We start from the raw sequence: 26,242 nt of genomic DNA on the forward strand, positions 1-26,242 counted from the left end.
TTCACTAATAATGAAAACAGTTGGTAAGTTATGAAATAAATTCTTGGAACTATCAGGTATTAGCAGAACCTCAAAAGGATCTCAGATAATAACTACAAAGTAGGAGGGAACAAAAAGACTCCTTCTGGTTCCTAAAAGGGAATCAAAGTTTATTTAGTTAATAGTAGAAATAAATAGAAGCAATTAAAATGGTTCTTCTGAAATGCATTAATGTTAAAATGTTAACAAACAGACCACTTAAGGTTAGCCTTTGGCCTAGCTCAAAAAGACACAAAGAGTTTAAAATCCATGACAGAAAACGAAGCAATGAAAAGAGAAAGCAGCAAATGACCACAATAAAAGACAAAGTGACTTGGGCTTAAGGATACATAATGTCTCAAAGATAAATATGAACAGCCTGAACCTGCTTATTAAAACAAAAAAGTAGTTGATGAGATCAAAAAATAAAATCCAACAATCTGTTGTTGAAAAGAAATATATTTAGCACCAAGTCATTTTGATCAATGGGGTGGGGGAGAATGGTCTGAGATTTCACCCACTTAACCACAAGAGCAGAGATACTCTGGGCTTTTCCATTTGTTAGATGCAATTTCACACACTTGAATCCTGCCTATCTTGCAAGACTGGGTCCCAGGGTCCCCTTCTCCATGACCACATCTCCAACTTCCCCAAGCCCTCGGGCAGTGCTCAAGTCTGCTACCGAGGGGGCCCACCAGCTTAGCCTCGGTTATAGTGCACAACATTAGGACTGATCTTTGGCTCTCATGAGACCCTGAGCTCCTAGAGAAAGAGACCCTTGGTGTCTCTAAGCAGAGCTAGTCAAATGATGGACTATGATATCTCGATCAAAATGAAAACATAAATGGATTAGAAAGAGAAAGATGGACATTTCGGGACTCCCACTGCTTTAACACAGACATGAAAGTATACTGTTCTGGAGAACTTTGGTTGCCCAGTGTGATGGGGGTATTAGATTTGTTCGGGGAAGGGGATTGGGGAGGGGAGGGGACTCAGATGCTGAAACAGTAAATTGCAAAGGGTCCTGAATGTAGTCCTATGGGATTGACTGCAATCTATGGGATTGACTGCAGGATTCCAGATTAGTTTCTTTCCTGTTTGTTGACTTTGTTTCATCACAGTGCCTACAATGAGAGAGTGGGGCACAGAGAGAGTAGTTAGGAGAGTCCATTCCTATAGGGTTTGTCAGTGAGCAATGACATTTCTCTCTTCTTCTCCTGTCCTTTATTCACAATTGTTTAAAGGGCAAGCTTGGAATACATTTATATTAAAAAATTTAAAACCCTCCTCTCTGCACCCACCCCCCCCAACCATGCTTTCCTCCTCTCTGCACTAGGGCAATGGGAATGGAGCAAAGGTTTCAGATCCCATAGACTCTTGTGGTCAGGGTGTTGGTTAGATGTGGGGGCTGAAGGAAAAGGAGGAGAGTCCAGGACTTAGGAATTTCTAGTTCAAGTGACAGGTGGTTTGTGGTTCCATCATTTGAGAGAAAGAACTGGGGTTGGGGGACAGTTTGGCTGAAGTGTGTATGTGTGGTTCTGGACAAGGTGCATTTAAGGTCCACGTGCAGCATCCAGACCTGGGGTTAAGGAGTAAGGGCCCGAGTCTGAAGATGCACAGTTGGCAACATTACCACAGGGGTGACTGGTATACCACCACGGGAACTGACAATATTGACCAGGGAGAGAGTGGGCTTGAGAAAATCCTCTTCTGATGATAAAGAATGAAATCTTAAGGTAATATATGCAATTCAGGGGTACAGTTCGAAAGAGAAGTCAGAAAATTAAACAAAATAGACAACTTACAAAGAATAGAGTTTCATTTGCAAGGGAAGAAAATACTTTGAGGAGGGTGATGGTCAGTGATGAAATTTCCTTAAGGAGGTTGAATGGAATGAAGACAATCAGGAAGATACCAGGGCACTGGGAAAGTCTTTTTTTTTTGGTAAAATGATAAGGAGGGAAAACAGAGGACAGGAGGCTGAAGAGTGACAGGGAAGTGAGGACATGAAATCAGGGAGGACAGAGTTCTTAAGCTGTTTGGTGGTGAAGGGAAGGAAAGAGATGGTTTAGGTGGTCAAGGATTTTGGCAGCCTTTTTTTGTTTGTTTGTTTTAAAGGAAAAAGCATCCTGATTTGATTTGTAGACCAAACAGAAGGAGCCAGTAGGGAGAAGAAGAGGGGAATGATTGATTAGATAAGGGTCCAGAGAAATTAGGAGGTGGTCACACAAATGGGGTACTTATGATGTTACCAGATTAAAAAGAGAATTCTGAATAAAAGTGAAGGGTTGCTATAGGATTACCATAGACACAACCTACCTAAGATAGTAAATGTTTATGTCCCAAGCAACATGAAAAAAAATATACGTAAGAGAAGTGGGGGGAAAAGCAAGAAGAAATAAATGAATGGGTAACTGCATAACAAACTCTATTCAGCACATGCCTGGACAAAGAATAGAGACAAAAGCAAAACTTACAAAAGTTAAGGAAAAGCTAACAGACCTACGAAACAACCTAAATGACAGAATGAAAAATATTTTCTTTTCACTAAAAACAGATCTCTCCCCACCACTTATTAAATAAGGGAGACAAAGTCACTTTTAATAAACATATACCTACTGAATCCTATTTAAGTAATACCATACAATTAGAAAATTTTTTCTTAGCAATAATATCAATAAAGAAGCAAGCCACAGCCCAACCCCTGTGCCCTTACATTTCTTTTATTTTAATTTTATTTTTTTCTGTCCTTTACGTTTCTTCTAGAACCTGACTCCTTAAATCTTTTCTTTGTCCCAATTCTTCGGGATTTCTCCCCAAGCTTGGCTGAGGGCATTGGGAGGTGTTTGCTCTTTATAAAAGCTGATCTGTTTGATGGTCTTCTCTATTCAATCTTCTTTAAAAAAGTAAATTATGTTTTACATATATGGGCTCAAATTTCTTAGAGAATCAAAAAAGGAAGATATGGATCAGAAGAATTTATGATTAACCAAAAGTAACTCAAAAATAGAATGTCTAATCAAATCATGTCATATATAATTACTGAATACAGAACGTCTACTACAATGACAAATACACAGATTAGGGTGATAAGAGACAATGTGAATATTTAGTTATGTTATATACCAAGAGCAGAAAAAGTACTTTGACACAGAACTGAGGAGAATGTGAAATAATGTAAGTCCTTAGAGCATGGTGTTCATTACATTATTTCCTTTAGAATTTTTTCAATTCACTTTTTTTTTTTAACAAAACCAAAAATCAGGGACAAAATGGAACAGTGGTCATCCTCTTTGAAGAGACAAGAAAATTGGCAGGTTGTAGAAAATGTCAGCAAAAGTACTCTTTTTAAATGAGACAAATCTATCTCCAGGTCCCATTGATAGTAAAATAAATGTTCCACTTAGAAAAACCAAACAAGATTAAAACCACATAAAGCACCTCAGAGCAATTAAACAGCTCACTGGTGAAATTTGTAGTGATATCTACTGGGGAGATCATATAAGCCAGTTATCTTGATGTTCAGGTGGGAAGAATAAAATTTAATTAGCATTTAAAGAAAAAAAAAAAGAACCAAAAAACCAAACCAAAGAGAGATTGGGATGATACATTCATGCTCAGAATTGGAAAATTTTGGCTTTCCACTTTCTTGCTCTCATTGAAGGATACCAGACAAGTAATCTTTCTGTGCTTTATTCCTTATCTACATGGGAATAAGTGTATTTGTTCATAACCAATCCATAGCCAGGGATAATTACACTAAGGCCTTTCATGATGGTCTTGTTGAGTGTGAATCTCCTTTTTGCTAGAAAACACTCATTCCATAAATATGGAAAGAAGAATCTCCTCTTTCAGTAATTCTCCTACTGTAAAAAGTGATTGGGGTTGACTTTCTATGTACTTTTTCCACAAACACAAAGATAAGAGGAGGCTCTCAGAGACTGATTTAATGGGGGAACGTTTTAATCATCCTGAATATCCGGGCCCGGTTGGTTTTAACATGGTTTACTCACCCTATTTCTTATTGAGCACCTATTATGGACACTGGGCACAGGATGGGCAGTCATTGCTCAGAACCACTGGAGAATCACATTCTACTACCTTAGTCCCTCCCTGGGACTAAGCGATTACTCACTACCTATGTCAACAATCAAATGGACCCGGTGCCAGGGACAACATAAGTACATAAAGACTCAGTCAATATAGGGAAAACCACGAAGTGTGGGGTAACCTGACTCAAAATAAAGACATTAAAAACAAGTCAAAGGAAGTTAAAGTCTTTCGATGACATGTTGGAACAGCCCCATATTTCACAGTTCCACCCCTTCACCCCTGCCTTCTTATTGAGTAACGCCTACGCTTTCCTTTCCCCCCACCTTGGAGGCTACAGATGGGGGACAAAGACACAAAGAAGAAAATGAGAGCCAAGTGGTTCAGAGGAGTCATGGGCTAAAACGTTCTAAGGTGTACAGCTACATGCTTGGCTCCCTCCCTGGCTTCTACCTGATCAACCATAGGGATATGGTTGTCTTTCTCTACCCTCTTTCTTCATGTCCCTCCCATTGTTCTTCTCTGACTCCTTTCCCCCCTTAAATCTTTTTTTTTTTTAGAATTTTAAAAAAGATTTTATTTATTTATTTATTTATTTATTTATTTATTTATTTATTTATTTAGAGAGCATGAGCAGAGGGAGAAGCAGATTCCCCACTGAGCAGGGAGCCCGATGTGGGGCTCGATCCCAGGACCCTGAGATCGTGACCTGAGGCGAAGGCAGACGCTTAACCGACGAGTCACCCAGGTACCCACCCCACCCCCCTTAAATCTTGGGAGATGGAAGAACAGAGAAAAGTTGACTGAGAACCAGAGCCAAAAGAACTGTCCCAAATGGACTTCTTGGTAGGGTCTCTGAAGGCTGTGATTCTTTGGTTGCTATTTTTGAAAAGGATACTTCAATCTCAAGTATCGTCCTAGAGGATTACAGAAGGTTTCTGAATGTCTCTGTCCGGGCCAGAGAGATGCTGTCAAGAGAGGAAAAGAAAAGGCAAGGGCTTTCACTTTCCCACAAAAAGTATTTTAAAGACATGGATTATCCAGCATATCTCTACCAAAAAAAAAAAGACCCTCCAAATTCTATAAAGTCAAGTAAAATCATTAGTGATGAGTATCTACTATAGGCCGCCATCAGTTTCAGATAGGTAAGTTATGATATGGACTTTTTTATGAGCTGTCTATGCAGTTAGAATTCATTAGGGACTTGTAATTAAAGTGAGCAGTATATTTATGACCACTTGACAGGACTTGGAGCCACATTTTCCCATTTTAAATAATTCTAACGTTTTAGTTGTATCTCAGCTTTTATGATGTACAGTTTGTCCTGTCTGTGCTTTATTTGCTGTCAAGTTGGTAAAATATGAAGTTGCAAATGATATCCCTGTTCTTATGGGAAAATAGAAGCCAATTTATGACTTTCCAAGAGGAATCCTGTACACAGTCAACCATAGGCAATCCAGCCAAAGAAAATGATGGGACTCCTGTTGTTCGAATCACTTAAATCCAATTTCTGTGACGTGCGGCCCATTATTCTGTAGAGAGAATCCAGTGGGGCAGAGATGGGATAAAGCCGAAAGTTCTTCTGCACTGCAGCCTCTGGTTCCAAATGCATCATGACCAGCTTCAGAAGGCTGACAGTGGACACTCATGACAATTTCACAGTCTCAAGAAAGGACCGTTTTTCACAATTACATGAAAACTCTGCACAGGGAAGAAGCCATCTAATTGGAACATTTTTCAACAGCATTTAAATATCAGGCCAGCTGTATCTCCACAGACCATGTGAATTTAATCAGCTCATTCTTCCCAGAACCTATATTCTAGAATCATTGAATGCCTGAGCTACATCTGTCACCCAAATCTGGTTGTGATCATTTCTTGTCATTAAATGCTCCACACAACCCAGGAACGGACCATTCTGTGGTAGGCCTCAAAGGCACTCATTTTGTGAAAGGGCACATAAAAGAAATGGTATCTTTGAAATAAAATGCCTTACTAACACCGTATCACCTGTTCTTCCTCTAACTTACCTGCCCCAAATTCCCATTAGGAATACTTTTTTTCAAGGCTAAGTCTACATGGTTGACCCATGACTTATATTTTACCAGTTATACCCTTCAGTGATATCTCAATCCCTACCAAGTAGACCTCCAAATACTGAGCTCTTTTGGGGGGAAAGGACAGATGTATCACTAAATAAAAGTGTCATTTCACTCTGGTCCCTCTTGTACCACTGCAATCCTTTAAGTTCCCAAACCAAAAGTGATCAGGAGCCTGAGCCTCCTTTCTGAGCAAGCTTGACAGCAAAACAATACAGTTAGGACCACACTGCATCCTAAAAGCAAAGACACATCAACTCTAAAGATCCTTGAAGCTCTTAGAGTCCTGTTGAGGGGATGGAAAATATGCATAAAAAATAGCAAGGGAGGGCGCCTGGGTGGTTCAGTCCGTTAAGCGTCTGCCTTTGGCTCAGGTCATGATCTCAGGGTCTTAGGATCGAGTCCTGCCCCTGGCTCCCTGCTCCGCGGGGAGCCTGCTTCTCCCTCTGCCCCACACCCTCTCTTTCATGAATACATAAATAAAATCTTAAAAAAAAATAACAGGGGAATGTTTCTGGATAATAGGTAAACAAGTTCCCTGTGCTTTGACAGAAACCACTCTACAGGCACTCAGGAAGTTCAAAGCTATGAAGAGACCATCAGAAGGCACAGTTTTCCAGTGGGCAGGAAAGCTGGAATGGTGGTCGCGGCCGGGACAGGAGTGTGGTAACAGCTAAGACCAGCTTGAAGGACAGGAATCCGTGATTCAGGACAGACAGCAACACCCACACCATGGTTTTCCCAAAGTATATTTTCATAGACATGAGTTAGTGATAGACATAGAAATGCCAAATGCTATGGTGGCTAGAGAGCAGGAATCCAGTAAATGTTGGGTTAAAAAAAAAAAAAGCCCAAAGAAATAAAAATTAAAGAGGGCTGGAGTGCAGAAGGTGAACATGCCCTAATGAAGACCTGACACAACTATTCACAGGCCAATTTATCTAATAACTGATTTCAGACAACAGCCAATCTGCCAAAACCTGACAAGAACATTTTTTTTCATGTTTAATTTGTAAAAAGAAATAATCATCAAAGAAGTACATTTTTTTTTTTAAGATTTTATTAATTTATTTGAGAGAGTGAGCATGAGCCCGAGTGGGGGGGAAGGGCAAAGGCAGAGGGAGAAGCAGATCCCCCGCTGAGCAGGGAGCCCGATGCGGGGCTCGATCCCAGGACCCGGAGATCATGACCTGAGCCAAAGGCAGACGCTTAACAGACTGAGCCATCCAGGCGGCCCCAGAAGAAGTACATTCTCTAGGTGTTTGCCACTGGAAATCCAAGTATTAAGCTGCAGTGGGGGAAACAATGTGGGAAAGATAAGGAAAAAAGCCTGTGTGTGTTTTCTTCTCTCCATGTCTGGGAAATGTAACTCCTTCAAAATAAACTGCCATTCATAAGATGCTCTCTTGTTCAAGTTAGGAGAGGGGCTAGAGGATGTAAACTGGGGAATTTTTAGCCTATATTATTCCGGCAGGGTTGGCTTGCTCATGTTCACACTTTATGTTTTACTACCTCGGGAAGGCACCAGGCATTTCAACTAGGGTGGGCGGTAACCTGTCTTCTAAGGACAACTCCATCAACTTTATTCTGGATTATTGGTAGTGTTAGTACTTAGGGAAGCGCCTGCATTTTCAATTAAGAGCTAACTGTAGAAATTAAAAGTACTGCGCAGTGAAGCTTAAATCTAGCTCTCTCGCTCATCGGTGCACATAAACACTAATATCAAATGATGGTTTTGTCATGTGATCCATCCCCCAGCACATACAAATATAGAACATGACCATAAAAAGTAACGGCCCATGCCCTCTGCTAAGTAATTTATGACGGCGCATCCAGACTGGAATGTCAGCTGCAGTTACCTTCTCCCTGTCTGCTCTGTCCACACAGACAACCGGAGACATGTTGACAGAAGCGGGAGTCCTGCAAAGAGGGCCCCAGCTGAGGCTCCTGAACCCGTGAGCAATGGCAAATCTATAGGCCAAGACACGCGTGGCTTTTTAAAAGATCTGTTGAATGACTCAACCACTTCTTTTTAAATTAATTTATGATTCAAGTCCTATAAGAAAAGCCTGCGACCTTTCTGATGTTTTTTTTTTCCCAGCAGATTTATGGTGACTAGCAACCAAATATTTAGCTTTACAATGGAGAATGGTAAATAGTCAGGAACTATTTTATTAAAGATGCAAAGTGATCCCAACACTTGATGGAACAGAGAATGAAACATTTCCCTGGCCATATACAGAGTTCTGGCCTTGATGGAGAATTTGCCTTCAAGGCAGTCTGGAATGGAACAAACTTCGTATGAAATAGTTGATAAAACAAAGGACGTTATCCTTCTTTATTAACCTTTACCCCTCAGATAATCCCCCAAATCCCCTGTGTGTGATAACCACCTCACTTCCTTTGGGCAGCCATTCATTATCTAATTCATGTCTTACACAAAGAGAGATGAGCTAATGTGCCTTATCAGATTAAAAAAAAAAAGTCACCACGAGTGATGTCCAACAGAACAGGATCTTAGCAAATCCTTTCTGCCTCCAAAGTCCTGCGTTTCTAAATACCTTTAAAGCTACTAACCCACGGTCACGGCTCACAAGCCCATTCACAGCTTTATGTTGCTAAAACAAACAGTCTGGGCAGAAGAATGACAGAATTACTCTCCTTTCTGATTAACCTCCTCTCTGCATCCTGATAAACTAATGATTAGCTTTCCTGTTGGCATTCAGCACTGACTGGGTAGCTTCAGGCTGTCAAGTCAAGCAGACCCTGATGATATCACACAAACCTCTTCCTCTCCTTCCCTCTCTGGTGCTTTATTTTTCGTGAACCAGCATCTATATCCAGTCTTCACATGCGCTAGCTGGGCGGCCGGGTGTGTGTGTGTGTGTGTGTGTGTGTGTGTGTGTGTAATTACCAGGGTAATTTTCTTGCCATGGAAAGGCTCATATGGAAAGCAAAGGCTTCTTTTTGCCCCCACTTCACCTACAACACGAAATGCAACTCAGAAAGCTGCTGGTTACAAGAAAGCAATGCCGAGGGTACCAGTAAGCTATCAAGTTTTACCTGCCCTTCATAGACTGTTCTTGAGCAGATTTTAGTTGGACTTTCGTCTATACTCTTCTCCAGAGATTAAAACCATATATTGCCTTTGGTTGCCTTTGAGTTGGTAGTGAAGAGACAACCGGTCCATTTAGCAACATCAATAAGAGCAGAAACTTATGCATATTTATGAAGTGTGAATATAGAGATAGTTTGGAAAAGGCTGTACAGTGAGCCTCTGGTTAGATTCTAAAGTTCTCCTCTGCCCAGGTCACAGGGAGATACCACTACTGAATATGATACAAAGGTTAGAAACTTTTTATCTTTTATTTCTCTTCTGTTTTTTTTTTCTTTTTTTCTATTTTCAAGATAAATGTAGAATTGCATATTTAAAAGTCCATTTGAAATACTTGTTTGGCACATATTAACAGCGGTTACTCAGCAGAATATTTTCTTGATGTCTTGATTTCTCAATGTCCTCAAGGGGAAAAAAAATTTATAGCAATATTTTAAAGCAAGCATTCATTTTACATTAGGGCCAGAATTACTTTATTGCATTATGTTATCTGTCATATGCTCCCTAACAATAGAACTTAGCAGCACTAATCATGGCCAAATCTCTCAAGAAAATCCAGCAACTTTGATTGAGCAACATGGTGACATTTTCTGGGCATGGACTTAGGGAACACTTGGGAGGTTGGCTTTGCTCACTCGTTTGCTTTTCTTTTACAATTTCCAGACCTGCCACCAGAACCACCTAATTCACCCAAGACATGCTCTGAGATCAAAGTCACATAACTGTTTTGCTTGGCACTTTAAAATATTGGACCATAATTTGACACCTTGTAGTTAGGGTAAAACACTAAAGAAGCAAAAGGGATGAAATCACTCTAATTAAAAAAAACCTTTAAGATATTTGTATACATGTATCTATATCTGTATCTCTCTCTATATATCCAGATACAATAAAAACAAATTCAGCTGTTGGATTTGAAGGTTTTCTTGTCCTTCTCTGGATGGTTACTGGGGGATTAATTTGGAAAAATCCAAATGGTTATTTAGAAAGACAATATTTTTCCACTGAGCTAGACCTCATGTCAGCCAAACCAAGTTACCCATGCTGGCAGATTGGCTAGATGCCCACCAAACCTGTGAATTCTTCCTTCCTGGCATACAGGCTGATGACATTTCCCAGCATCCCTTGCAGCTAGGAATGGCCACGGAACTGAATGAAGGTGGAGGTGACATATGCCACTTCCAGGCCTGGCCCATCAAACCTTCCCAGGAATGATCCAGCCTTCTCGTTCCCAATTCAATGGCTGAGGACCTACAGGAGGTGGGACCACAAGATAAAAGAAGCCTGGATCCCTGAATGACCGTGTAGAAGCCTGTCAGCCAAAACCACCAGAGCAGACCTTACATGAGCAAGAAAAAAATGTCCACTATGGTATGCCTCTGAAATCTGGGGACTATTTCCTAAAGCAGTTGGACTCCCTTGACTAACACCGAATTCTTCTACTCAGTCACCTGACACTCCCATGCTTTTTCTCATTTAATCCTCACGATACCTCTCTGAAGGAGGAATGATTATCCCCATTTTATTTTTTATTTTTTTAAGTAGGCTCCACACCCAACATGGGTCTTGAACTCATGACCCCAAGACCAAGAGTTGCATGTTCTACCAAACAGCCAGCCAGATGCCCCTCCCATTTTAAAGAGAAGGAAACATGGGCTGAGTTTAACTGTGTCTTCCCCCAAGTGCGCAACTTAACACGTTGGTTTGGTTGGAATGGCTGGGTATAAATGTAATGTGGGCTTTACCAGATTAGTCTGCTGGTGGTACTCAGGAAAAAAGAGTAGATTCTCCAATTTAAGGAGATGCTGATGAATTTATTTTTCTTACATTTGGATTTGCATTGTTAATGAGTAGATCCAAGTCCAAAGTTTCTACTCCTGATGACCCTCACAAATTAATATGTTTTATAAAAGTCTCAAATATATTTATGCTCACTAGCAATCTGGATCTGTCATGCAACAATTAATTATCTAAAGTCCTACGGTTATTGCACTAAGCTTTCTTGCTTAGTTTAAGATGAACAGGATATTAATAAATTAGATTACTGCTCCATGCATTAGAAAATCCTTTAAGTGAGGGGCACCTGGGTGGCTCAGTAGGTTAAGTGCCTTCAGCTCAGGTCATGATCTCAGGGTCCTGGGATCGAGCCCCGAGTCAGGCTCCCTGCTCAGCAAAGAGCTGTTTCTCCCTCTACCACTGCCCCTCCCCCTGCTCATGCTCACTCTCTCTGTGTCTCTCTCTCAAATAAATAAATAAAATCTTAAAAAAAAAAAAAAAAGAAAATCCGTTAAATGAGTGCTTTGAGCAGAGCACCGGGTGGGGGCATGCATATTCACTCATAGATGGAGGTATGGCCAAAGGAATCTCTTATCTCCCTTCCCTTCTAATTTTCAGACTGTATAAACAATGAAAGGACAAACAATCCATTCTAGATTCCTGCTCTATACACAAGAAGGTACTATTTCCTTTCCAAGTCCAAATAGAGATAGAAAAGAAGAGCAATGAGAAGAAACTCTCTCTTGCACTTCTGGAAGCATAAAAAACCCAGACTTCCTAGTCTTTTCAAAAGAATAAAATCCACAGTGGCAGTCAATGACCATAAATCATCTTCTCTGACCTTGGAAACAGGGTTAATTTTTTTTCTCCATGTACTGATGCACATTAATTCCATTTGAACACACACACACACACACACACACACACACACACCCCACACACACACCCACACACCATTTCATTGTCAGGTCTTGGTAGCATGAGAAATGTTGGAGAAAATAAGAGAAGTATATGTGGGAGGGAACAAGAATGCCTACTGTAGTTACCCACAGCAGCTGCAGTTCACCGTACTACTGCTTCCCATCTGCTCCTGCAAGTTAACCAGGGTTAGAGGTGGTGGGCCTGGGAGGGAGACCTCCTGGGAACCTCGTGGTGATAGCCTTCCTTGGGGGTGATTGATGCCCATACATGGCTTCAGAGGCACTGGTCTACTGGAGATTACATTTTCAGCTCAGGGCAGAGTTTTGGGGTCACCCCGGCTGGAGATGATTAAAGATCATGTTTCACATCTCTCCCAGGTGATGTGCGATGTTTCAATGCCAAAAAAACATGTCTCCTAATTCAAGTGAACATCTTCTAAGGTTTTATTTTGACATGCATCTCCTACAAATGACTGTGCAGGGTGGCTCTTCTTGCATGTGGTGGCTGCGAAAAGGACTTTGCACGGTAAGGGAACAGGCGCACATCTAGGTCCGGTGGCCAGGTCATTAATGTGTCACTGAACTTCATTTTTCATGCTTGTGAGTTAGAAATAACGTATTTTCCCTATAACCACCTGTTGTAAAAATAAATGAATAGTTGAGGGTGCCAGGTTCCCTTGAACAATTCTGCACTTACAGAATGGGGGCCTGGCTATTTTCCATGTGAGAATCCTTCCCTCAACTGGGAAAAGGCAGGCTTGATAAATTGTCACTAAAATTCCTAGACAATACTCTAAGGACTAGGCCAGTCTTCTGTCCAAAGATTATTTTTATAAATTACAACAAGAGGAGGGAAGAAAAGCATGAGATCTTCTGCCCATGTTTTATAACTTGTTCTGTATCATGAGTGTTGGAATATATCAATGAGAGGAAGGCTTTCAAAGTGCAAAATGTGATGACCCATTACATTAGTCCATCATGAAATCAGTCTTATGGATCAAGAGAATGGACTAGAAGAAAAATATCAGAATGCAGTGCACCTGGTAAAACAACTGTTGTTTTGTGAAACTGGTGGTGAAATAAAATATACTTTTTCTATGGATCATGGTTGAAAATTTTGAAAGCCTTTATGTTAGAGAATATAAGAAACATGTTTCTCAGTCCAAAGTAAGAGAGAAAATTTGAAAATGGATGTCATCATTATCAATCAGGGCTGCAGACACACCTCTTATTCTGCTTTTCCCAGGAGAGATGGAGGGATGAGGGTAGAATGGTAGGAGTACAGACAGGGAAGAGAAAGCAAATGGCAGGGAGGCTTCATGCTTTGGTCTGTGGCTCATGGCCTTATTAAAAAACCCAATTAATTAAAGTCTGGCAAGGAGAAGGGAATGAAGGCAACCTGTATTAGTTTTCTATTGCTGCATAACAAATTACCACAAACTCAGTAGCTTAAAACAACATCCATTTATCACCTCACAGTGTCTATAGGTCAGAAATATGGGCAAGGCCAAGCCAAGCTCTCTGCTCAGAGTCTCGGGGCTGAATCGAGGTGTTAGCAGTGACCCATCTGGAGCTTGGGCTCCCGGGCTCATGTGATTGTTGTTGGGATTTAGTTCCTTGTGGTTGTAGGACTGAGATCCCTGTTTTATTGCCGGCTATCAGCAGGGGTCCCTGTCAGTATCTAGAGGCTCTGACAACTTGGTAGTTCAGGTCTTCGGAGGCAGCAAGAGAATCTCTCTCCAGCCACCACGACAGTCTTACATGACAGAACAATCACAGGAGTGATACCCCATCACCCTGCTCATAACCTAATCAAAGGAATGCACAAAACCACATCTTCACAGGTGCCACCTACACTCAAGGGGAGGCGATTATACTGGGTGTGTCCATTAGGCAGTGGGAATCTTAGGGTCATCTTGGAATTTTGCATACGTAAGTTATAATCCACCTAAAGCAACAACCATCAAGCATCTCGAACAGCCTAAAAGATATGCACAAGTGCATTTTCTAAACTGGTGTGCCAGCCTTCTGCAGGACATGAATACATGTCCCTCTTCAAAAAGCCTCCCTGGTCAATTAAGTTTGGGAAAACGTAGGTTTCATAACATTCAACATATTTTTTTACTGAACAGAGTATGGGATTTCCCCAAACATATTTAGCCCAGAAATTTTTTTTTTGAGTTTGTGCTAACTAAACTCACATTATTAATATTAATATTCCTGTAATACTAATATTATATCAGAAGCAGTTGAATGATTGCTCTTGTATTGTCATTTTATTTCCTCTGTGATGACTTTCCCCATCACCTTTGTCTATGAGATCTCTTCTTCTCTGGATTTTGGTAACACTAATGGTTTACCTTGCTTGATTGGCAGTTTGCTGATAATGACTTAAAATAAAATACTTTTACTTTCTGAAGGTCACCCCCTACTAAATGCAGTCTCTTTGAAGGCGGGTATTCCGGCTTCAAGCCATCGTGTAGAGCACTGGAGACAGCTGTGCAGTATGAAGCATGGTGGCTGAGATTTCTGGGGACAGGGGTTATATGGGGGGGCAACTCATCAGCTTAAGGACTAATGAGCAAACCAGTTACCCTCTCTCTGAACCTCTCCTGGCTCACCTGTAAATCAAAAGTATTGCAAGAGATGATGTCTAGGATCTCTTCCCACCCAATAATCAAGCTCTGCCCCATCTCGTGGGTGTCTTTATGGTGCCTGGCCCATGGTATGCACGTGGTAAGTACCTGTTGACTGAATACTTTCAAGCTTGCATTGTTGTGGGTTCCTGTATTTTATCACTGCTGTTCTCTGTTGTAGGAGGTGGCTAGCTTTTCAGCTGCTCAGGGTGCTCACCTCTAATCTTGGGCATCTACCTTATACAAGCCCCAGGCTACAACTGACCAGTAATGTTGCTCTCACCTTGCCTTACGCTTCCGCAGTGTAAGTGTGGCCTCTTCATATGGGATAGAAGGCACCCCCCTGGGAGGTCCACCTGCCCTAAAATATCTTCCTTCCCAATGCCTGAAACGCCTATTAAAGATTCATTCTCTACCTTTTTCTCCCGGAGCCCTATTACTAACTCTAAGGAAATAAATACAGGAGTCCTGATTCAGTAACTCACCAAGCAGAAAGTAAGCCACCTTGTAATAGCCATGTAGTGGTGGAAAAAGTAAACCACAGCTGTTGTGAGTCACTAGGATTTTGGAGATGTCTGTTACTATAGCATAACCTTGCCTGCTTTGAAACAGAAATGTCAGGAGGAAAGAACAGGAGCTTGATATTTGACTACTACAGGATTTTGTGCTTGTGAGGATGTTAGGTGGTGATGTCTAAATCCTTGCTGCTCACAGTTTGGCAACAGATGACCAGCATCACCATTACCCGGGAGCTGGCTAGAAATGCAGACTCTCAGGTCCTGCCCCAGATCTACTGAACCAGACTCTGCCCTTTCACAAGATCTCCAGGTGATTCCAAGGAAGATTAAAGTTTGAGAATCAGTGACCTAGAGACAACTGGAAATGAGAACCTGAAGCATCTAAAATAAATTCGAGCTAGAGGTGTAACTGAGTGCAATCCACATTCCACAGGTTTCTCAAGTGTGGTCCCTGGACCAGGAGCATCACCGTCACATGGGAACTTTTTTAAGACATGCAGATGCTTGAGCCTCAACCAAGAGCTACTGAAACAGAAACTATCGAAGGGGCCCAGAAATCTGTGTTTTAACAACCCTGGATATGATTCTCATACACATCAAAGTTTGGGAGCCACTGCCACAAACCAGTGAATTGAAATTACAGGAGTTATTATTCTCCTGAAAGAAGGAAGAGAGGAAGATGTGGATGGTTATAATACCGTTCCTATGAGAAATACCACCTGTTTCACGGCGATTTCCTTTATGCTGCATTTTCTAGAATGCACGTGGGGAAAATCACGGCTTGGCTGAGGACTATTTTCACCACTGCGCTGATGACCTCTCCAATCTGCTTTTCTATCTAGTGGAAGTACTAGGACGGTGCTGTGGGTAAAGATGCAGAGGACAGAAAGGGAGGCAGACATCCAAAAATGGCTTTGCACTGTGCCAACCTAAGCCTGCTGGGGTTTACTGCGCTTGGAGCACTGTGGTGAGGTGAGTGCTATAGAAAACATTTACTAGGTACGAGTCCCCTTTTTATCAAGAATGCAGGAGGGTAAGAAAGGGGAACTGTAGTGGTTACACCCAAGAATCTGCACAGTTACGTGCTAAGCCACACGTGTCCCCAGCTGCAGCTCATTTTGGGATGCAATGGTTCCACTGCATTCATTTGTGTGCTCACCTGTCCTAACTCACCCAATATTTAATGAGTGACTTTTATGTGCAAGGCCCGCAAGGCCAATGGAGAGGTCTTTTGTGTTTAAAAAAGGGATCGAGAGGGGCACCAGCCAGGAAGGTCATGGTTCTTCCCCCCATCTAAGACTCCCAGGGATGCACTGAAGTCACTTCTCCCACTTTAATCACAGAAAAGCTGGGCTAAAGCTGTATCTAGAATGCATCGCACTGTGATTTTCCAGTTTCACTCGTCTCTTTTGCCAAGCGGGGGGTGAGCGGGGGAGGCGTGGGAAAGCAGTGATTGAGAAGGCCAAGGAGGAAAATGCATCCACAGCAGAACACACAGTCTCTCCGCCCTTACCAAGCTGCCTGTCTGGGCTGGGTGCTAACTCCCCATTTCACGCGAGGGAAGTGGTGTATCCATGGCAGCTCTGGCTGCAAGTTTGAATGACCTGACAAACCCACAAAACTCTCAAGGCCAAGACCACTCCTCCGACCAATTAAACCAGACCCTCCCGAAGTGAGATCCCCGAGCTGGTACTTAAAAAAAAAAATGTTCTGGGTGATTCCACTGCACAACACCTGTTCTAGGGTCTCAGGTCTTGCCCCTTTATGGAGCTGAGCTTCCTCCCCTGAAAGTCAAAGTCCTAGTTTCTCAGGATTCTCCGCAAAACTTTATCAGTTTCAGGAGTTTGTTTTAGAATTTAAAGGGAGCTATTAAATTTAAGCTATTATAATGAATATCCAATTACCTTTTTTTAATTAATTTTTTTCTTCCAAAGAAGATGTACTAATTTATCACCTATCACCAGGATAGCATGACACTTCCCACATTCTTTTTTTTTCCCCACATTCTTAACATATGACATTGTCAGACTTTTCTGCATTTGCCATCCCGCTAAGAATGCTGTGGTACTTCACTGGGGCTTATATTAATTTTTTATTACTGGGTAAGAAATTACCACAAACATAGTGGCTTCATAACAACACAAGTATATTATTTTCTGGTTCTGAAAGACAGAAGTCCAAAATGGGTCTCAAATCAAGGGGTCAATGAGGCTGCATTCCTCTGAGGGGTTCTCAGGTGAATTTGTTTCTTTGCTTTTTCTAGCTTCTACAGGCGGCCTCATTCCTCGCCTTGTGGTCCCTTCTTCCATCTCCGAAGCCAGCAGCATGACGTCAGATTTCTCTCTGACTCTTCTGCTTGTTCTCTTCCATGTATAAGGATCCTTACGATTACCTAAGGCCCACTCCAATAATCCAGGATAATCTCCCCATCTCAAGGTCAGCTGATGAGCAAACTTAATTGCTCCTTTGCATTGTAAATCAACATAATTGCAATTTCTGGGGACTCCAATTATCTTTTAGATAGTTTGTCACCAAACTTCAGATGCAGAATATTTAGTCAAAAGAACAATTCTCATTTTTTTCCTATTTAACAATGTATGCTGGTGGTAGATCTACTTTTTATGAATAATTTCATTCACTACACAATCAGCATGGTCAAAATATTGTTATTATGAAGCCTTGGTAGAGAGTATGATGTTGTTATTTACATGATACAATGTCTGTAGTTTGGGCCGGGTGGGAAGTTTATAATGGCCTGGGGAATGGTACGGACCCCTGCCAACCACCACTTTGCTCTTAACATCCACTATTATGTTTATGTTAAAGTTTACTCTGGGCCTTATGTGGCAATGCAATGGTAGGTTAAAAGTTGTTAGAAAACTGCACTGACTCTCTCTAAATGATCCACATACACAATACATTTAAGAAGCACTGACTTAGCTTACCCACGCTAACTACAAAATAGGAGCTAATCAAATTCATACATGCAATTTATAGATGATGATAGATGTGAATAAGTTTTGATAACAAAATAGCACAAAATGTGAACTAAAAGTTAATAGTAAATACTTCCTTGGTTATAAAACGGTTATGAGACTAGTAAAAAGAACAGGCTACATTCTCTTTCATGGCTAATATTCCATGGTGTGTGCGTGTGTGTGTATCTATCTATCTAACTAGCATCTATTTAATCTATCTATCTATCTACCTATCCATCCACCCACCCATCCATCCATCCATCCATCCATCCATCCATCCATCCATCCAGTTATCTCTCTGATCACATCTTCTTTATCATGGTGACAGAGGGTAACTACACTTAATCGTGGTGAGCACTGTGTAATGTATAGAATTGTCGATTCACTATGTCACACACCTGAAACGAATATAACATTGTATATGTAAACTATACTTCAATAAAAGAAAAAGAATAGGCTGCAGATGACATAAATAAATTGACCTTTTAAACAGGTGATGTCCACTGTTACAGTATGAATTTGACCATTATAAGATGATGAAGCAAAAGAAATGTTCCATACCATGTCCTGGATTAGAGATAGACGTACGTGCTATGTATCTCATTTCGGGGATGACTCTCAGAGTGAATGGTTCTGCTGCTTCCTTGTTGTCTGTCTTACAAGTATTGCCCATTGTCTAGGCAGCCCTGCCTCTCAAAATACACTCTTACCTCTTGGGGTTGTTGGTACTGAGAAGCCATCAGAAGGAAAGCCCGCTGAGCCTGGAAAGCGCTATGCACCATCTCCGCCTGGGAACCAAGAGGAAGAGGGAAGTTCAGATGTTTGAGCTTCAGAACAAAGAGTGATCATATGATCCAGCAATTCTATCCCTAGATATGAACCCCAAATTGAAAACATATGTCCACACAAAGCCTTGCTAATGGATGTTCGCAGCAGCCTTATTCACGATAGTCAAGATGTAGAGACAACCAGAATGTTCATTAAGGGATGAATGGATAAACAAAATGTGACATATCAATACAATGGGATATTAGTCGGCATTAAAAAGAGACGAAGTGCTGATATATGCTACAATGTGGGTGACCCTTGAAAACATGCTGAGTGAAGGAAGCCGGTCAAAAAAGACCACATGTGTATGATTCCATTGATATGAAATGTCCAGAATAAGCAAATCTAGAGACAGAAAGGACACTCGTGGTTGCCTGGGGCTGGTGGGAGAGAGGAATGGAGTACGAGGTTTCTTTTGGGGGTGATGCTGCAATCAGATAATGCTGGTGCTTTCACAACTTGGGGAATCTACTAAAAACCACTGAATTGCTCATGTTAAAAGAGTGAATGTTATTCTGTGGGAATGACATCTCAATAAAGCTGTTTAAAAATGTCTGAGCCCCAAATGCAATTGTTTTCAAAGGGTATTTCTCCTGTCCTTGTTCGCAGTGTGCCCAAACCTCTTCTATGCCTTCTAGTGGAAAGAAAGTTGTCCTTTAAGTTGTCCCCATAAACATATGTTCACTGTGAGCCCGTGGCTTCTACAACTATTCATTAAGACAGATCTAGGGATTTCAGCGCTGAACTCCCCCACCCCCAGAAAGGACATGCAGGAGGGAATGTTTCAAATACATGGAATCATATTTTATATCCTTACTCTCTACTTACTCTTCACTATTAATTCTTTACTTTTTCAAATTTAAAAAATTACAGAAGAGTACCAAGAAGAAAATAATTCCAAATTTTTGGAATTATCACGCACAAATGACCATTTTGGCACACTTTTTCTAGTTCTTAAGAAAATTCATTCACACAGCTGTTTTCATTAAGACAAAGCATAATGATTTAGAATAATTTTTAAATGCAGAAAGTTACAAATATTAAGGTTTAAAAAAATGCCTCACAATCTAGAAATAATCTTTGTTAACAATTGATGAACATCACTGCACCACCTTTTAAGATATATATGCACAGAGACTTTTAAAAGATTGGACCATACCTGAGGTACTATTTTTTAAAATAAAAAGTATTCATTTTAATTATGGTTGAATAGTAGAGATGAAAGAGATGGAATAGGTAAACTTAAAAGTTTCTGCACTATAATAATTATGATGTTCTATATGATCATTCCAAGGTAAATATATATATATATATATATATATATATAAAATATTGGGCGCCTGGGTGGCTCAGTCGTTAAGCGTCTGCCTTCGGCTCAGGTCATGATCCCGGGGTCCTGGGATCGAGCCCCGCATCGGGCTCCCTGCTCGGCGGGAGGCCTGCTTCTCCCTCCCCCACTCCCCCTGCTTGTGTTCCCTCTCTCGCTGTGTCTCTCTCTGTCAAATAAATAAATAAAATCTTTAAAAAAAATAAAATAAAAAAAATATTAAGAGATTGCAATAATTATGTATTTGCATTTTAAATTACATTGTGTCATTTTAGACAAAATTTATTGGCTCCTTACTGGCAAAGATGAGAATATAAGTACATTCTTACATTTTTTCCTATCTCTGATGCCCTATCTTCCATATTTTTTAGTTATTATTTTTATTTTGCTCAATTAATAGCATTCATATGCTAGCTGTAACATGAATCCACAGACTTCAGGATAGGTTCTACATTTAAACACACCTCATGGTTCTTACCAGTCATTTTACCATGATTTCTCCATTTCTGGATTATTCTGATTTTTTTTTATTGGCCGAACCTCATTATCAATTCTTTTCTTCAAAGAGATCTCAAAGTCGCTTTTAGTTCTTCAGGTTTGGACACGTCTCCCTGTTGTCTTTCTATTTTAATAGTATCTGGGCTGAATATAACCTCCTTGGGTAACGTTCTTCATCCATTTTCACATAACATGGCACTAAATGTGCCGAGAGAAATCTGAAGCCAGCTGGTTTTTTTTCTCTCTTGCAGAAAATTGGCTTTTTCTAGTTTGACACCTGAAGAATTATTTCTTTATCCTTGGGGTTTAACAGCTTAATCATGATATGTTTGGGTTTTGAGCATTCTATATTATATCTGCTGGAATAGGTTTGGTTCTTCATTTCTAGGAAAATTTTCTTGTATCTTTCAAGATACCGCTGTTCCATTTGTTAGAATCTCTATTCAGGGACTCATTATTATCTTCAGATCATGTAATATTTGAATGTCTTCATATCTTTTAGATTCTCTCTCTACCTTCAATTTCTTTGTTTTTCATCTGTATTTACTGTGATCATATGAATACTGTTCTCTATTGTGAGTTAACAGATTTTCAACAGGATCTCTTATATTCATTCATTTAATTTATGTATCATTTCTGTATGAATGTCGTTTTTGTTCTTGATTTGTTAGACCTTCAATTTCTTTTGCATTTCACTCTTATTGTTTTATCACCTTGTCTTTAAGCTTTTTAAAAATACACTTAAACTCATTAACTCTGACAGTGTAAGTTATACTCTTACTAAGCCATTGTGATGAATCTGTTTCTGTTCCTTGCGTTTCATTTTCTTTGAGTATGAGCCCATGCCTTCCCTTCACATGCAATGTTCCTTTCTGATGGACTACTTCTAGCTGTCATGAAGGTGATTCCATGAGTCCTTTGCTACCATATTGCAGGTTGGTTTATCTTCCCTTTCAATCAAGGGTTTGTGCTCTATTAAACTCTTTAAAGGCATAATGGAATGGGACAGGAGAGGGACGGCTCAGTGAGGCGATGTCCAGTCTTTGAGAGTTTGGGTGCTACTCAATCTTCTGGGAATATCTTGAATATCCTAAACCATGATTCACTCCACATCTTAGCTGTTGTAAATAATGTTGTGATGAACATGGGATGACTATGTCTTTTTGAATTACTGTCTTCATTTCCTCTGGATTGATACCTAGACGTGAAATTACTGGATCCTATGACAGTTCTATTTTTAATTTTTTCAGGAACTGCCATACTATTTCCCACAGTGGCTGCAACAATTTACATTCCCATCAACAGTGCACAAGAGTTCCCTTTATATCCACATCCTTGGCAACACCTGTCGTATCTTGTTTTTTTGGATAATAGCCATTCTGACAGGTGTGAGGTGATATCTGGTGGTTCTGATTTGCATTTTACTCATGGCTAGTAATGTTGAGCATCTTTTCGTATGCCTGTTGGCCATCTGTATTTCTTTGGAAAATGATTATTCAAGACCTCTACCCATTTTTAAATCAGATTGTTTGTTTTTTTTTTGATATTGGGTTGCATGAGTTCTTTATATATTTTGGGTTATTAACTCCTTGTTTGATACATCATTTGCGAAAATCTTCTCCCATTCAGTAGGGTGCTTCTCATTTTATTGATCATTTCCTTCACTGTGCAAACCTTATTAGTTTGCTATAGTCCCACTTATTTATTTTTGCTTTTGTTGTCCTTCCCTGAGGAGATAAATCCAAAAGAATATTGCTACCACTGATGTCAAAGAGTTTACCACCTTTGTTTTCTTCTAGGAGTTTTAAGGCATCAGGTCTTACATTTAGGTCTTTAATCCATTTTGAGTTTATTTTTGTGTAGAGTGTGAGGAAGTGGTCCAGTTTCATTCTTTTGCATGTAGCTGTCCAGTTTTCGCAGCACCATTTATTGAAGAGACTGTCTTTTCCCTATGGTATGTTCTTGCCTCCTTTGTCATAGATTAACTGACCATATAAGTGTGGGTTTATTTCTGGGCTCCCCGTTCTTTTCCATTGATCTATGTGTCTGATTTTGTGTCAGTACCATCCTGTTTTGACAATGACAGCTTTGTGGTATAGTTTGAAATCTGGGGCTGTAATACCTCCATTTCTCTTCCTCCTTTTCCAGCTTGGTTATTCAGGGTCTTTTGTGGTTCCATATAAATTTTAGAATTATTTGTTCTAGTTCTGTGAAAAATGTCATTGGTATTCTGATAGAGATTGTGCTGAATCTGTAGATTTCTTGAGGTAGTATGGATATTTTAACAATATTAATTCTTCCAGTCCATGAGAAGAGTATAGCTTTCCATTTATTCATGTCATCTTCAATTTCTTTCATCAATGTCTGATAGTTTTCAGAGTACAGGTATTTCACCTCCTTGGTTAAATTTATTCCTAGATATTTTATTCTTTTTGGTGCAGTCATAAATGGAATTATTTTCTTAATTTCTCTTTCTGCTACATCATTATTAATATATAGAAATGCAACAGATTTCTGTATATAGATTTTGTGTCCTGCAAATTTACTGAATTCATTTATTAGTTCTAATGGTTTTTTGGTGTAGTCTGTATAGTATCACATCATCTCCAAATACTGACAGTTTTACTTCTTCCTTTCCAATTTGGATGCCTTTTATTTCTTTTTCTTGCCTAATTGCTGTGGCTAGGATTTCTAATACTATGTTGACTAAAAGTGACTAAAGTGGAGGGAAGTGACTAGTTTAAGTCATTCCACTTCATTAACATGTTCTGACATTTGACAAATTTTCCAAAATTTTTACTGATATGAGCACCTTAATCTTGTTTCTAATTTTTCTTGTTATTTCTCATTCAAGGATTTTTTTTTTCTACTGAGAAAAAAAGCTTCAGGTCAAACCAAGATCCTTAGACCATTTCAATTTAAAACAACAAATTCAATCATCAACATAATAATATGTCTCATGAGTATTTAAATTAGGGTATATTTTCTATTTGGAGTATACCATCTCCTCTTTTATTTGTCCTGGAACTCTGATTGCTGGGATTATAGTGCTCAGAATCTCAAATTTTGGATGTTCTTTAGGGAGGAACAAAGAATTTTCAATATTTACTCTCCTAGAGGCCATTATGATCTTATGAATGTAAAGTTCTGAGCTGTGTGAATGTTCATCCATGTATCAAAATGTATATTTTCAGTGGTTCAGTAGGACTTCTTTCAGTCTCTAATGACCACATTTCCAAAAAGAAAACTATGAAATACAACTTTCCACAGCTTGGATATAAACAAAATAATTGCACTTCTCCTGGCCACAATAATATAGAGGTGTTGTCCTCATCTATGACAAGCTTTGCAGAGTTGACTGAATTATAGTTGCTGTGGAACAGTAATTTAGGATTATCTGACCTCTATAGTTAAAACTGTTAGCTCTGAGGGGTATTGACAATATTTTTGTAGTTATCCTAAGATGAACACTATCAGTAGCCTTTTTTTACTTTCCCTAGAAAGAATATTTAGTCTGGTGCTAGTAGAGTAATTTTCTGGTGGTCTGATTAGCAGAATGGCCAGTTTCATTAGTTAGAGTCCTTCCCCAAACAGCCTTTCACTCAACAAGAGGGGTGGAGGTTGGAGCAGAGAATGGCTCAAAACCTAGATACCTGCTTCAACTATCCCTTTCACTTTGCTTATGTAGAGAAATCTACAGAATCTACAAAATCTTCAGAAAGATTTCTCCTTCCAGTTCCCTAGAACTTTGGGCCTAATTAGCAGACTGTAAACCACATGCACACTTAACCTCATTGGTCCATGTTTCAAAGGATTTTCTTTCCACACTTGAGATATTCTGATCCACCTGCCTCTACAGAAAAGTTCTGTGAGTCCCCTCAACCAGACAGCATCCTATTTAGGAGCAATTTTACTAAACCTGCTGAGTTCTGATAACTTGAAAGGGAGAATTTGGCTCACTCAGGCAGTTCAAAACATTGTGAAAGAAAAAGCCAAACGTAGGGGTTTTCAGTAACAACAAATAATTGAGGGTTTTTGCTGAGTTTGTCCATCACATGTGTGCAGGACTCAGAGAGCCTCAGTGACCTTTGTGGGTGTATATGTGCATCTATCTACCCACAAGCACGTGTGTGCAGAGAGGAAAGGGAGACTTTGGTAAGAGTCAAGACTACACATTTTATTTAAACTCGATCAATTATCACTTAGGTAACTGGGATTCTTGGATAGATGGAATGGTGGACCACCTTGTTTTGTGCTCCTAGGGGACAGAGTAGGAGAATGAATTTTTGTAATCAGTTTAAAGCAAACCTCAGGACTAGCAGACACTAGCAAATATGACTTATTTCCATCTAATCCCTTCAGGAGAGAGCTGGCTCCCAGGGGAAGCCCAAGTGATCTCTAAATACTCATCAGATCTTTGCACTGTTTCACTGGGAATGCTACAGGCAAAGTATTATGTGGATGAAAAAAATGAATAGGTAGGAGACATGGAGGAGGTGAAAAAGTACCCAGCCAGGGTACCTGTAGTGAAGGGATTTCCAGATCTTCCGAAAAAGTCTCATTCTTCTTGAGACCCAGACACTGAAGGGAAGGGGGACCTCCTCTTCTAAGGTCAGGAGAATGGACATCTGCTCTTTGGGTGCAATATGTTGGCTTTGAGAAGGTCATGGTCAATGCCATCCCCATATTCCTCCCTAATTAATCTGCCAATGCCCTATATTTTACAATTAGAGATACTGTATTTTTAGATTTTATTCCTTAGGGGCCTCTAATCAGGGGCTTCTAACTCTAAAGGAGAAGTTCCTTGAGTTTCAGCCAACAAAGACGTAAAGATGGACCTGAGAGATGAAAGAAAGACAAGAAAATGGGCTGATGAAAAGAGGTGATAGGATGACGAAGACAAATATCACCACTTCACAATTTTGCTTAAAACAAATTGAAGATGTCTAATTTTGTAAAAACGAACATAGGCACCAACTCTATAAAGTCAGATTATGAAAGGCATCTGGGTTGACATATTAAGAACCATAACGAAGGCGTACACCAGTGATTCTCAACCTTAAGTGTGCATTATATTCACCTGGATGATTTGTTAAAACAGATTGTTGAGCCCTGTACCCCAAGTTTCAGATTCAGTAGGTTTGAGTGAAGAAATTATATCAATTTTCTACAGTCTCTCTCAAATGATCGAAGCAGAGGGAATACTTCCTAAATCATTCTGAGGCCAGTACAACCCTAATACCATTAATTTTTTAAAGATTTATTTATTTACTTTAGAGAGAATGCGTTCACAAGCAGGGGGAGGGGCAGAGGGAGAGAATCTTCAAGCAGACTCCCACTGAGTGGGGAGCCTGACACAGGGCTGGATCTTACTATCCTGAGATCATGACCTGAGCCTAAACCAAGAGTCAGACACTTAACTGACTGAGCCACCCCGGCGCCCCACATTAATTGATTTTTGAATATTGAACCAGCCTTG

General features: G+C 40.1%; 1 protein-coding gene across 1 annotated transcript in view; it reads right to left on the minus strand.

Moving 5' to 3' along the window:
- Positions 1-26,242, minus strand: part of CAP2 (cyclase associated actin cytoskeleton regulatory protein 2) — a 96,588-nt gene that overhangs the window by 48,295 nt on the left and 22,051 nt on the right. The window contains exon 3 of the mRNA XM_081827625.1: positions 18,821-18,898. Coding sequence (XP_081683751.1) covers positions 18,821-18,898 — 78 coding nt within the window. The remainder of the gene's footprint in view (positions 1-18,820; positions 18,899-26,242) is intronic.

This window comes from Leptonychotes weddellii, chromosome 8 (assembly GCF_054177405.1).
Source record: "Leptonychotes weddellii isolate Sample4059 chromosome 8, ASM5417740v2, whole genome shotgun sequence".
Classification (NCBI taxonomy): Eukaryota; Metazoa; Chordata; class Mammalia; order Carnivora; family Phocidae; genus Leptonychotes; species Leptonychotes weddellii.